The sequence below is a fragment of the Ovis aries genome, chromosome 5 (assembly GCF_016772045.2).
Source record: "Ovis aries strain OAR_USU_Benz2616 breed Rambouillet chromosome 5, ARS-UI_Ramb_v3.0, whole genome shotgun sequence".
In the NCBI taxonomy this organism is placed as follows: domain Eukaryota; kingdom Metazoa; phylum Chordata; class Mammalia; order Artiodactyla; family Bovidae; genus Ovis; species Ovis aries.
Window position 1 is genome coordinate 55187099 of NC_056058.1, and position 15133 is coordinate 55202231.

The 15133-nt window shown below is 34.7% G+C and overlaps 1 protein-coding gene across 4 annotated transcripts in view; it reads left to right on the forward strand.

Moving 5' to 3' along the window:
* The window catches only part of RBM27 (RNA binding motif protein 27), a 63869-nt gene that overhangs the window by 28435 nt on the left and 20301 nt on the right, over nt 1–15133 (forward strand). For 2 of the 4 annotated variants that reach the window (XM_012178689.5, XM_004008925.6), the window contains exons 9-14: nt 4867–5031; nt 6919–7068; nt 9088–9232; nt 9642–9795; nt 12208–12504; nt 13827–13967. In XM_012178689.5, coding sequence (XP_012034079.1) covers nt 4867–5031; nt 6919–7068; nt 9088–9232; nt 9642–9795; nt 12208–12504; nt 13827–13967 — 1052 coding nt within the window. The remainder of the gene's footprint in view (nt 1–4866; nt 5032–6918; nt 7069–9087; nt 9233–9641; nt 9796–12207; nt 12505–13826; nt 13968–15133) is intronic. The other 2 variants (XM_042250614.2, XM_042250615.2) reach the window with 1 other exon arrangement.

Consider the following 15133-nt stretch of genomic DNA (forward strand, 5'->3'; position numbering starts at 1 on the left):
TCATAGGTTTGTTTTCTATATCTGTGAGTATTTGTTTTGTAGATAAGTTCATTTGTACCATTGTTTTAGATTCCACATATAAGTGATAGCATATGATATTTGTCTTTCTCCATCTCAGTTACTTGACTTAGTATGACAAAAGCTCCCTTTTGGTTTTAATGAAAAAATATTGTAAAAAAATTGTAGTTAAAAAAAATCATCATTAATATTCATAGCATAGAAAATGTGTATAAGTGAAGAACAGCATATCATATGACAGTTGTGAAAATTTAATCAATAGGGACCCAGATAAACATTGAAAAATGAAATCTGGTATTTTAGAGGTAGGAATAGGGTCTATTCAATGCTTGGTTACTGGGAATATGAGTGAGAGATGATTTTTCTCCTAAGAAGCTAAAATTCTAATAGTGGGAAAGAAATATATCAAAAATTACAAACTCACAAAAAACTAATTACAATGTATTTTGCTGTTAAAAATAAAGCAACAGAGTGCCTCAGAAATACATGTAACAAAGGAACTAATTCTGCCCGAACTAAAACCTTCATCTAGTCTAATTATCACTCAGTTTTGAAGAGGACAATTGAATGTTAAAAGGAGAAAAATAATTTCCCCACTGTAAAACTGTGTAGGGTATATCGGGCTCCTGGCAATACTATTTAAAAGTGAATGGCAAGTATGGTTATAATTTAGGAAAACTATGAAATTTGTTTTTTGTTGAATGAAAATGTCACAGATACTCTGAAAAGGGTTTAAATAATGAAATGTAGTTGGAAGTGTATGGAAAAACACCTATTAAAAACAACTGTTTCCTTTGACATACTTAAGCATTTTTACCCAAATTCAGTCTCGCCAGTTCAGTGTATGGTTTGGGGGTTTGAGGTTTTGTTTTGCTTTGTTTTCATAGGACAGAACCATTTTAAAGTATATTCCTTTAAATTTGACTTGTTTCTTTTGCTTCTTTGAAGACGATGTAATAGAAATATTTTGTACCTGCTAAGCTCCTTGTATTGAGTGTGTGAAAGATTAGTAGTAAAATATAACAGCCTAAAGATTGATTCTTAGGTTGAAGGCAGTTGTCAGTCTTCAGGTGAATTTACATAAATTACTTTTATCTTTCAGAGAATATATTTCCTATTAGCTGTATAAGATTATTAAAGCATATTCTTAAACTTGAGATGCCTCATTTGATTCTGTGAAGTACATAACATTTTTCTGTGCACAGTCACAGATTTTGATGTCTAGAAAAGTCAGTCTCCGATAGAGTTGTATATTGTCTAGACTTTCTCTCCCCTCGTGTGTTACTTGGATTTGTTTTGCATTAGTTGTCATATTGCCCATTTCAAATAATGTCTGATAAATATCACATAAAGGTATTCATCCTAAGAAATACTTAAATGTCATTGGGATGCAGTTAGTAAATAAACTTTCATCCATTCTGTTAAGTATTGAGTTCCTACTATGTGCTAGGCACCATTTAGGCCCTAGAACTTTAAAAGGTATGCCAGGGACCTTGGATTCTAATAGAGAAGACACATAATAAATATGGTCAATAATTGGAAGATACAGCTTTCTATTTTCTTCTGATTGAGCTTTCAGTTTAAAACTCATCTTAAGACTTTTTTTTTTTCCCCTTATGAATACTCTTAAAGACAAAGTCAGGAGAATTACAAAGAGTAGCTAAAATTTTAGTTTGAATAAAGACTGTCTTCAAAAGACTAGAGTTAACATTGTGTGTGTGTTAGTTGCTCATCTGACTCTAGAGAATGAAAATATTGCTATCAGTCAGACATGTAAGATATATGAATGACTTACGATAGGAGCATGAACTTAGGAGACTTGCATTTTTAAATTATTCAGTCACTCTACACTGATAAAAACTAAATTGAATCAGAATCTGAACAAGAATATATGCGCACACCTATATTTATGTTTAACTGACTCACATTGCTGTACATCTGAAATTGGCACAGCAGTGTAAATCAAATATATTCCAATAAAAGTTTGAGAAAAAACTAAAGTGAATGAATCTAAATTGTGGCTGGCTTATCTTCACCATCATTATAACCAACTTGATTTTTAAAAACTTTTATTATGGAAAATTTCAAATATACCTAAGAGAGTAAACACTATAGTAATCTTCATTACTCAGTTGCTGGTTTCAACATTTATCAATATATTGATTAACCTTGCTTTATCTGTAACTCACTCCTGACTTGATTATTTAAAAACAAGTTCTAAACATACGATTTAATCTATAAATCTCTGAACGATAAGGGATAAATACACACACAATTACTATACTTTATCATAGTCCCAAAATATAACAGGTATTATTGTCAAGTATCTAATCAGTGCTTGTATTTCCCAGTTGTATCATAGACATTCCTTTATATCTGGTTCATTTGAAGCTGAATCCAAGCAAAGTTACACATTACATTTAGTTGAGAAGTTTCTTAAGCCTTTGAATCTATAACAATTTCTCCTACCTCTTTTTTTCCCCGTTGACACTTAATTGTTGAAGGAGCAGATAATTTGTCTTAAAGAATTTTTCCATAATCTAGACTTGGCATATCTTGCATCTGCTGGTGTCATTTAATGCATTCCTCTATCCCCTGTCTTTTCTGGAAATTGGAGATTTATCTGGATCTAGATTAATAGGGTCACATTTGGGGTTTTTTTCCTCCTTACTTTGCATGAATGTTTTACTGATGGGGTTTTGTACTTCCTACTGCAGTATATACCTGGTGTACAATATCAAGTTGTCTCCTTTCTGTGTTATAAATATTGATCACTGTGTACAGGTGTTTTCATCCTGATCCATCCTTTCAAAAAATTGCTGCTGGTTGTTTGTGATCCCTGCCCAGTTCTCTTTGCTTCATCTGGGGCTATAAAAGTGTGATACTCTAATTCTATGATTTCTTCTCCATTTATTGGCTGACAGTCTACAAAGTAGAACTTGGCAGTGTTCACCATTTGGTTAACCTGAAATGCACTTTTTACAGGAAAGACAGGATAAATGCTTCTGTCCTTTAATTTATCGGTTTTCAGAAAATGAGTTTGTTTCCAAGTATCTTCCAGAGGGACCCCTGTACTTTTTCTAAGTATCATTATGAACTCATGGATTTCTAATGTTTGGTATGTTTCACCCCATTGTGGCCTTTTTTGGTGTTCAGATTGGCTCTTATTTGACCATGGGAAGCCTCTTCATGTTGGCTTCTGCGGGTTGCTTTGTTGTATTTTTTACATGCTGTTGTTTGGTAGCCATCTTGCTTCTGGAGCATTATACAAAGGTATACCAGACTCATCATACAAATTTTCTATCCAGACCTAGAATCAACCTTTTATCTAAGGAACTCTTTCTTTTTCACATAGTATTTAGAGACCTGAATAGATGTTAAAGAAAATCAGGCCTCATTTGAATAAACAGCCATCTTTCTGAAGTATAGGAATGCATATTCTTTGTCATTCATTTTAAAAAGGCATTGTACAAACTAGCCTTTTAGTTTCTCATTTACTTTGAGATAGTTATTAATTAAATATACATGCTATATGAAATGCTTTATCATAAATTTAACCTAGTCATATAAACTGAGATTGTACTTCCCATTTTTCTCTTTAGCACATGACTTCATTCTGCAAGGAATTCTCTGCAGTATATCATGCTTCAGCTATTTTCAGATCATTGAGGATATGTTAGATTGCTTTTGCAATGTAATGATTGGTCTTTTTTCATGTAAATTTTGAAAAGATTGGTGCTAAGCACACAATTATGTGGTCTGCTTATACAGTATGATTTGCCACCTTTTCTCCATGTATTGGAAAATATAGCATATCCATTTTCTTCTTTACATTTACTGTGAAATCAAGTGGTTACTTTTGACTTGTCTTATTAAAATGTATTAAAAGTCTTCTGGAATTTTTACAGCTTCATAAGAATATCATATTAAAAAAATCTAAATTCACTTTGTCTTGTGTCACATAGTGAATGTCTGACTTCAGATACAAAATATTGAGTAAATCTTAAAAATAGGTCCCATATGGAGTAGTAAATGGAAAAGATACTATTAAATAACCAACCAAAGAGAGGTTTTGCTCCTTGATACCTTGTCTTTTTTAATCTTGTTCTACAAAATTTGGCTTCATTGTTTCTGGCATTTTTGCATCTATGAATTCTAAATGTGCTTTCTTTCCAAAAGTGGTCCATAATATCTGAGATACTTTCATGTGTACAGTGGCTAGTCTGTTCATGTGGGATTTTTGTCCTCTTGTCTGTTTGTTGTCCACTTACTTACAGGATAGCAGATTTTCGCTGTCTTTATGTTTTTCTTTTGAACATTTCTTATTCTCCGTGAGAGTATGCTTGTGGTGGGTTTTTTTTTTTTTAATTCCTTTATTACATTTGTTTTTTCTGCTCCCAGATAGGGGAATAGTTTATGCATACCTGAAATTATATGAATTTGGGAGGATTGTTTTTATTTTTTTTAATGGGTATGACAGCTTTCATAACCACGTCTCCCTGGATATTAAACTACATGAATAATAGCCCAGGGCTCCTTTGTCAATAACCTGATATGGTAGATCAGTTTCTGGTAAGATCAGCGTGTAGTTATTCCATTTAAGATGATAAAAAACGGACATTATGCAGTCACACTACCTAATTCTTATCTTTCTTTATACCTCAGTGCATCCTACCCAGTTGCATGTCTGTTTCTTGAGTTAGAAGGAATCTTAATAGCATCTTTCTCAAGTACCATTCCCATTGGTGTACTTCCTCTGTTCTTGACTCAAGTCTCAGGAAGTAGATCACGACTTAAGAGAAGCTTGTGACTCCAACCCCAGCTGCCCTCCTGTTCTTTCCTCTGTAGGACAGCCCATGTACTCTCGTGAACATGGTGCTGCTGCATCTGAGCGACTTCAGCTGGGGACACCGCCTCCTCTGTTGGCAGCTCGTTTGGTGCCACCTCGAAACCTCATGGGATCCTCCATTGGGTACCATACCTCAGTCTCCAGCCCCACCCCTCTGGTCCCAGGTAAGCTTTGCTACAAATGGCCATCCACCTCTGATCTTTTGTACCATAAATTGGCCAGCCTAAGAGGTGACCTGGTATCCTGATCTGCTATCACAGATTCCCATTAAAGCTCCCAGGTGGTTTTGTTTTCTGTTTCTCTGCTCCTTCGGTTTGTCCCTAGTGCCCCTAGATGATTAGGCCTCCTGTGTGTCTGTCATCTCCGGTGTCCTTTGTATTTACTTTCTGTGCCTCGGTAACTAAGGTCATGCGAGTTCCTTGAACTAGTTTTTAATCCAGCAGATAGGAAGAGTATCTACTTGAATGTTTTCTAATCAGTTATATGTTACAAGAAAAGCTAGGTTAATTTTTCTCTAAAACAAAACAAAAACATGTGGTTTCTTGCTGATCATGGATAAACATGTGTTTTTTCCCCTCTGCCCCTGTTGTATGGAATGACAGTGTGTAATGATTTCTTGAAAACTCTTCCCTCCTATTGACATTTTTGAAGATATGTGGAGTGCTTTGAGGGTGTCTCATGAGGTTTTTAACATTTTTCACTTTGCCTTTAGATCTCAGTTCATCATAATTAACTAAAGAACCTTCCATTTTCTTGGGGTTCTGTGTGATCCCAGGAATTATTAGAACAAGGCTATTTGACTATGTAGCTTCTTTAAAACTTTTTGCAGCCTTAATGTAGGAGATTTTTCTGTCAGGAGTACCAAATTGTATTAATCACTGGAAACTTTTAAATCATAATTTGCTGATCTTATACTCTGAATTATAGAACTGATGGGCTAATAATGTGAAAGGAACCTTATCTTGTAGCTAAAACCTAATATGAGCCACAAAGGAATTTTTCCATTAAGAAAAAAAAGAGATGCAAGGATTTATAAATGCATTTAAGAATCATTGTCTTCACTTCATCTTTGATTCTGTGTAGGATGCAGAGGATGTTTTGGAGATCAACACTTTCAGAATGTTTTTTCAATGCTTATAAAATATTTATTTAGCATTAGAATTTTAAAAATTAAATTTTTAGTAATTTCTCTGGTGGTCCATTGGTTCAGACTACATGCTTCCACTGCAGGAGCTTGGGGTCCATCCCTGGTTGGGAAATTAGGATCCCACATGCTGTGCAGAGAGTGGACAAAAAAAAAAATAAAAAATTAAATATTCGGTTGTAGAGAAAATATAGAGAAGATGATAAAAATGTGTTGATGAGGCAGGTGGTAGTAAGATAATGATTACATTTGTAAATATAAAATTTAGCTTATTTAGCTGTTTGAAATACAACATTTAAAATATATTTTACATGTGAAATTGAATCTTTTCTCTAGTTTAAAGTGCAAATAGCCAGGGTCTTCCCCGGCCGTCCACTGCTTAAGATTTCTGCACTTCCTATGCTATGGGTGTGGGTTTGATTCCAGTTGGGGAACTAAGAGTCCACATGCTGTGTAGTGTGGCCCAAAAAAAGAAATGCAGATAACCAAGTTAATAGATTTATTGTTTCTCTTCTAATTAAAAGAATACCTAGAAAGTGGTGAGACATGATTACAAAGGAAACTCAGTCATTTGTATATGGTGTTTGTATATGTGAACATTTCTGTTAAAAATGCGCAGTGAAGTTTTAATTATGTGATTATTATAGAGGACAAAAATGACATTAGGTAAATGAATCCAGAAACATATCCATAATTCAGAATGGATTTGCATGTCTGTATTTTGTGACTGGAGCATTTTTGTTTCTTTGATGCTCAGTAGGTTTTATCTATATACTCTTAATTCAAAGAGAAATATATGTGGGTTGATATAATTTTATTTGTTGAAGAAAATTCATTTTTGTGGTTATTTTATAATAAATTGTTTACTCTTGATTGTTACATGTTCTGTTGTTTTGTTTTCCCTCAGATACCTATGAACCTGATGGTTATAATCCAGAAGCTCCTAGTATTACCAGTTCTGGTAGATCTCAATATAGACAGTTTTTTTCAAGAACGCAGACACAGCGCCCAAACCTGATTGGCCTAACATCTGGAGATATGGATGCAAATCCAAGAGGTGATACTGCCTTTAACTTTTTGCCGTACTAAATGTCATTTGGGCATGGCATTACTGACCTCACTAAGGTCTAAAAATTCTTTATCTCTGAAGGGTGTTATGTAATGATCTCCCATAAATGTTTTTGAATATCTATGTCCAAATGTTACTTTAAAGCTTTAAGCAGAATATATTTATTTTTAAGTAAAAATAATACTAATGTTGACTAATTGCTCTTTTTGTAGGACTTTAGGCTATTCCAGGCACTGTGCTGGATGTTAGAGATAGAAAGAGGACATGATCCCTCTTCCAGGAATAAAATCATTTAATGGCCTATTTTGTATTTTAAGAGCTATGCTTCATACTAATAACACAGAACTTAAAACACTGTCATAAAATTATTCTTTGACTCTTGTTAGTATTCATGATTATAACCGTATGTTAGGACTTTTATAAAGTATAACCACAAATCTTAAAAGATTAAATGTAAGTATTGCTTTTAATATGGGTTAATATCTCCACTCAAAACAAATTTGGTTAAAGAATTTGATGAGATTCCAGTTTCTTACTTATTATAGTCAGATTTCTGGTATTTAACTTCAATTTGAATGATTGCCCATGGGCCATCCTCATATTTTCCTAATTTAATTATCTGGTAGACATTTTTCTGTTCTTACCTTCTTATCTTGATTCTGTTTACTGTTCTTTACTTCCATTAATAGTATTATTGCCACTACAGGTTAACTCTACAAGACTAAACCAAATGCTTTTTAATACATTATTATCTCTCATGTATCTTACCACCAACTCCTTAAATGAGGCACTATTAATATTTTTACTCTCTTTTTACAGTTAAAGACACTCAGGCCAACTCAGAGAGGCTAGATTAATTAGCTCATTAATCTAATTCCAAAGAATAGGCTCTTTCTTTCTGTGCTATAATGGATATATTGTTACCAAATTAGTGGGAAGATATGGTTTCAGCCCCACAGTTGTTACTCTTTGCTATTAATTTTACTTTTGGTGGAGTTGCTAAAAGTCATGAAGAATACTCAGAATGTAACATGTGTAGTTTTGTGTTGGTATTTGCTTTTTTTGTTCTGCACACCTCTTTCTACTGATGACCTGTTGTAAGGTCAGTGTATTAATACAGTGTTGGGTTGGCGAAAGTTTGTTTGGGATTTTCCATAATATCTTACGGAAAAACCCAAACGAACTTTATGACCAACCCAATATTTTATTAGTCCTAACTACTGTGAATGAAATGTGTTAATTTATAATATTAGCTTTGAATTTTCCTTTCAGCTTTTAAGTTTGAATAATTTTGAAGCTACAAATGAGAAGTGCGATAAGCACCTAGATACTTTCACTTAGATTAACCAGTTGTTCACGTTTTGTCAGCTTTGGGCATGAATGCTCAGTTGTTTGCACTCCTCTCTCCCTTCCTCCCCTCTCCCTTTACATTTCTTTTCTTGAATCTCTTGAAAGTAAATTTTGGAGATTAGTCTACATCTGAGAAAAAGACACAGTACTATATAAGCACAATATTGCCACACATAAGAAAATCGTAATTTCATAGTAGTATCCTATCCATGTGAACCTCTTGTTGAATCATGTAAGGAGATAAGTATTCCACTCTGTTTATGGTCTAATAAATTTGATCACTTACCTAAAGCAGTAATTGTTTAGCTCTCTGTTGCAAAGTAAATAATTTGTAGAGTGGTACTTCGGTATGAGGTTAAGTATCTCATTCTGCAACACTGTTACACTGATTTTTTTTTCCCTTTCCATTCATGATCCTAGCTTGACTCAGTCATTAAAGTTGGCTAGGACTTTTTAAACATGCATATTGTATCTTTAAAAAAGGAGGAAAGGGAGGCAATTGATAATTTATTCTTACTGTTAAACATTTCTGAAAAGGAAGTGGTAGTATTAGGTACTATTCACAGTGATTTTTAACTTTTGGACTAAATATTTTAATCATTTGAAATTCCCCAAATATAATGCATTGCCAGTAATGTTAATTTTTGTCATCAACAGCTGCTAACATCGTCATCCAGACTGAACCACCGGTCCCTGTTTCAATTAATAGTAATATAACCCGAGTAGTTCTTGAACCTGATAGCCGGAAAAGAGCCATGAGTGGTTTGGAAGGGCCGCTCACAAAGAAACCTTGGTTGGGAAAGTAAGAGGACTTGCTTATTAGTAACATCTAATTGATGTTTTTGGCTTTTTGCTTGCATGAGTAAATTTGTAGAATTAAGAGTTGTCATTAATTATTAATTTTCATTCTATGTGTATCAAAGCTAAGGTTCCCAGAGGCGTCATTAGTATGTCTTATATGTTAAAAAATCAACAGAATATTGATAACAGATGTTAATAATTTCTAGGCCTAGCCCAGTTTTATAATTATTGAGACATCAGTCTTTCTTTGCACCTGTTCTCTTCTTATGTAATAACGATAATGTGAAAGTTACCTACTAATATCTGAAGGATGTTAAGTGCTTATAGAGGACACTTGAATAAATGTAAATATCTCTTGCCTAGGGCATAATGTAGGAGAATTAACTAAGATCTGTTAATATTCCTTTCAGACAAGGGAATAACAATCAGAATAAACCAGGATTCTTGAGAAAGAATCAGTATACAAACACCAAATTAGAAGTCAAGAAAATCCCTCAGGAATTGAACAACATTACCAAGCTCAATGAACACTTCAGCAAATTTGGAACTATTGTTAATATCCAGGTGGGTGTGGCTATTTTGGTGAGAATCCATATATATAATGTATTTTCTTAGAGATTTCTTTCTTTTTGGCTGCACTGGGTCTTCATTGCTGTGTGGGGGCTTTCTCTTGTTGCTGCAGGTCTCTTTGTTGCAGTGTGCAGGCTTCTCATTGTGGTGGCTTCTCTTGTTGTGAAGCACAGGCTCTAGGTACATGGGCTTCAATAGTTGTGGCACCTGGGCTTAATAGTTACGGTGCATGGGGTTAGTTGCTGTGTGGCATATGGGTCTTACTGGACCAGGAATCGAACTCGTGTTCCCTGCATTGGCAGGCAGATTCTTAACCACTAGACCATAGTGTATCTTTGGAAACAGCTCACTTTTGCTTAAACAAATCAGTGATTAGTTTGATCATCTCTGCTGTGTGTTTTAAATCCCACCATGTATTTGTATGCTCAACTTTACGTTGAAATTGTGCTGAATTTGTCTCCTGAATTCATTTGGTTTCTTTCTGAACCTCTTCCTGAAAGACATTGGGCTGGTTATTGTATCTTTGTTCGTAGTTTTATGTCTGGACATATGACTTTTTTTACCTGCTTTAGGTAATCCCATGGATGGAGGAGCCTGGTAGGCTGCAGTCCATGGGGTCGCTAAGAGTCGGATACGACTGAGTGACTTCACTTTCACTTTTCACTTTCATGCATTGGAGAAGGAAATGGCAACCCACTCCAGTGTTCTTGCCTAGAGAATCCCAGGGCCAGGAGAGCCTGGTGGGCTGCCATCTATGGGGTTGCACAGAGTCGGGCACGACTGAAGTGACTTAGCAGCAGTATTCTAACTAGGTAGTGAGCTTTTGGTAGTTTCTAAGATTGTATTTTTGTCTACTGAACTGGCTTTTGTGAAATATTAATTGATTAAGTATGGTTCTAATTGTGAGAATTTTAGATACTAAAATTTAACATCAGGTAAATCATAGCTTTTATGTTTTGCTATGTGCTTGCTAATTTTTTGAATTTACCAATTTGATGGTTGAGTGTTATCCTGTAATTGAGGGTAATATAGTAGAAGATATGTTTAAATTGATATTTCAGCCAGTTTACTTAGTGTTGCCATCAAATCAAAATATAATTTACCTATTTCTAACTACCTTTTTCTCTTAAATTGTTCCTAGGTCATTATTCTTTATGGCATTTAGAAAAAGTAGGTAGCTTAATGTAGATGAGTATGTTAGTCTGCTTGGGTTGTTATAACAAATACCATAGCCTGGAACCCAAGATACTAGCCTATATGGATCCTGGCTGGCAGATGGCATCTTCTTGCTGTGTGCTTACATGTTGGAAAGAGAGGGAGGGTAAGAGACAGAGAGATCTCTTCCTGTAAGTTCACCCGTCCTGTCTGATTAGGGTCCTATCCCTTTGATATCATTTAACCTTGTTTACCTCCTAAAAGCCCTGTGTCCAGATGCAGTCACATTGGGGGTTAGGGCTTCAATGTATGAATTTAGTGAGGACATAATTCAGTCCATAGCAGTAGGCCATAATTTATATAAATTTCCCCTATTCTCTGGGGAAATTTACATGTTTTTTTTTTTTTTTAATAGAAACAGTTCTATGGTAAGGCCCCTTTTGGATAAGCGTTTTTATTTTTAAAACGTTGCTGAAATTAAGGACATTTTAAAACTTTTTATTTGAACAGCCAAATTGGTACTCCCAAATGCAGTTTATGAGGCCTCATCAAAACTATTAATACATATCCATTAAAAATTTTTAGACCAGTTTCATAAGTGAAAAATCGTACTTACTTGAATTTGCTTTGTTTTTATTCCTAGGTAGACTCTAATTTATATACACCATTTGCAGTACTTTGCTCATTTTTTTAAGTGAAGGCAGTATAATAATGCTTTTCCAAACCTTTGCTTGTCATATATATTAAAATTACTTTCTCATTTTGTCATTTGTTTTGTTTTTGGCTTGTTTGGACTGACAGTGGTTTAAGATTTTATTTAGTCAAATCTGCTGTTTGTCTTTATGGTCCTGCATTTATAGATGTGTTGTAAAAAGGCTTTCCAGACCTTCAGAGTATACAGATGTTCACTTCTTCTCCCTGGGTTTTTGTGGGTTGTTTTGTTTGTTTATTGTAAAACATTTTCTGTCTCTGGAGTTTATTTGGATGTAAGATATCAGGAAGGAATTCTTATATCTTTTCCCAAGTGGTATGTAACATCACTAGGATTATTAAATAATCTAGTATTCCTTTTATATAATATTGAAATACATATGTTACCTTAAGAGATAACTGTTTTTATTTACATATACTTCACAATGGATTTCAGCAGGCTGTTTTCTGCTTTTGAATGCTTTATCAGTAATTTATTTATTTACTTGCCTATAATCATTCATTTCTGTGTTTTGTTGTTGCTGTTGTTTTTTCTAATAGGTTGCTTTTAAGGGAGATCCAGAAGCAGCCCTCATCCAATATCTTACTAATGAAGAGGCCAGAAAAGCCATTTCTAGTACGGAAGCAGTTCTAAACAACCGGTTCATTCGAGTCCTGTGGCATAGGGAAAATAATGAGCAACCAGCACTACAGTCTCCAACACAGCTGCTCCTGCAACAACAACAAACACTTAGTCATCTGTCACAGCAGCACCATCACCTGCCGCAGCACCTTCATCAGCAGCAGGTGCTGGTGGCCCAGTCTCCTCCCTCATCAGTACATGGAGGCATTCAGAAGGTAATCTGGGGTTCACAGGGAATTAAAGGTCCTTTAGGTCGTCTTCTAGATCATTGTTTCTCGATTTGATGTCTTTGGTCTTCTACATCAGAGCCAGTCAGTTTGGTTTGTAGGCCAGCAGCATTGATCTCCTAGGAGCTCATTAGACATGTAATTTTGGGCTTCACCTCAACTTACTGAATGGGTAGGGCTCAGTAATCTGTTTTAATAGGCTGTCCATATGATTTTTAGGTATCTTGAAGTTTGAGAAGCACTGTGCTAGAATCACTTACCTGGGTGCACATTTTTGGGTATTACCTTCTCAGATCTACAGGGTCAGTCTCTAGATACAAGGCCCATAAATCTTCATGTTTAAGAAATACCTTCTTCTCAGCACTCAGTTACGATAACCATCCACCACTGAACAACTCTGAATCTAGAACAACTTCTTTGTTTTGTGTTAGAATCAATCACTCTTATACCCACCCTCTTGTCCTATTGTTTCTCATATAGAAATATTCTGTTTCTTTTAAAACTGAAATGGGAGCCCAGGAGACTGGGATTTTGTCTTGTTTTATTTGTTCTATCCCTGGTGCCTAAAACAAGGCCTGGCACATAGTGCTCTAAACATATTTGAATGAATAGATGAACGAAGGAAAGAGCAAATCACCCTGCAATGGAACTATTCAGATATTGATGATATTGGTAATCTCCTAGGCATTCTTTTGTTTGAATTAAATATACTCAGAATAAGAAGCGTGTTCCTTAACAGGACCTAGTATTAACTCCATTCACCATCCTGTTTATTTGCAGTTAAGTTTGCATTTCTTTTGTCTGTATCCCATTTCCTGTTAGGTCCTGAAGGTAAAGGCTTTCCCTAGGTGTTGGCTAAATGGTGTATAAAAGTAATACAGTCACCTCTGTGATCCATTAGACCCCGTGCTGTTAATGCAGCCTTAGATTGTGTTATGTTTTTAGGGTGCTCCTATCACAGTTATTCCTGTTAAACTGTCAAAACCCATAATTACTTTCAGCATTACATAATTGAAGGGAACATTGAAAAATTACTAATTTTATTTGTGAGTGTACATACACATATATTTGAATTACGTTGTGATATATTTCAGACATCCAAAAGAGTATGGATAATAACAGTCATTTGTATGTCTACCTCTTCACTTAAAAAAAATACTTTATAAATAATAGAAGCACTCTATCTTCACATTCCTGTGTCTTCCTCCCCAGGGTAATCACTGTTCTAAATTTGTATCATTCCTAGACATCTAAAAAACTTCTGAAAAAAAAAAACTTCTGCCACAAATGTATTTATTTTGTATATGCAGATGATGAGCAAACCGCAGACATCAGGGGCATATGTTCTTAATAAAGTTCCTGTGAAGCATCGTCTTGGACATGCCAGTGGTAACCAGAGTGATGCAGCACACTTGTTGAATCAGTCAGGTGCTGCTGGAGATGATTGCCAGGTATACATTTCTGTGAACCTTTCAATATATTTAGAATTGGAGTTGTTCAGTGGCACAAAGAAATTAACAAATTGATTATCACCCAGATTTGTAATGTTTTAGTTCCTCAATCAAGATAGTGGTGACAGCTAATCTTAAATTTGGCTGGTCAACTTCCCGTAAATTTCAGTGATTCAGCCAGAAATTTGCTAGTTAAATTTTCTTTTTCTATTCAAAGCTAAGTGGGAATTTGAGAATTTTAGCCATTTATTAATAGATCTCTTTATTAACCCATTTCTTTAATCATTTGTCATGTTTAATTAACATCATGAAGGGGATTCAGTCATAATTGAAAAATCAAATTTTGGAATATGTTTTTAACTAGTTTCCTTTGCTTTTGAAAATATATTTGTATGACTACTCTCTAGAATGGTGATTGTTTTCTTCCCAAGAGAGCTAGGAAAACTAAAAAAGAACAAGTGGGGATAGCTCTCCTTGATATTAAAAACACTGTGAAATCTGTACAATTCAAACAATTTGATACTGGCACATGAGAGAGCACTAAAACAAAATCTGAGACTGAGATTTATAGACTTAAGAATAGGGATATATTATATGCTAACACATTATCTGAGATCAGTGAGGAATGTATGGGCTTTTGGTAAATGGTATTAGCATGACTGGATAGCCTGATGGAAAAAAAAAATTAGATCCATTTTTAAAATTACCTAATAAACCATGGTAATTTCTACCAGGATCTGAAATTTATATGCTGACAGAGATGCTAAATGGTACAACCCTCTTGAAATTTGGCATTGTCTATGTATTATGCTGTAAAATTATGTATGCATTTACTCTAAACCAGTAATCCTCCTCTAAGGATCTATGCCAAAGAGGTACTTGTCAAACTATGAAAAGACGTATGAGCAAGACTAGGAAACATAGACTGTTCAATAATGAAAGACTGGAAACAGTCCAAATATCAATCAGTAGGCAGTAGGTTACTAAAAATGTAGTACATCCACCCAAAAGCATATGTGTAACTTTGCAGAGAAATGAGGAGTATCTTTATATATACCATGAGTTGATTATCAGGATACATTAAATAAAGGAAATAAAATGGAACAAAAAATGTAGTCAGCCATTGTTAGAAAGTAGGGGCAGTGAACACATGTAAGTATTTGTTT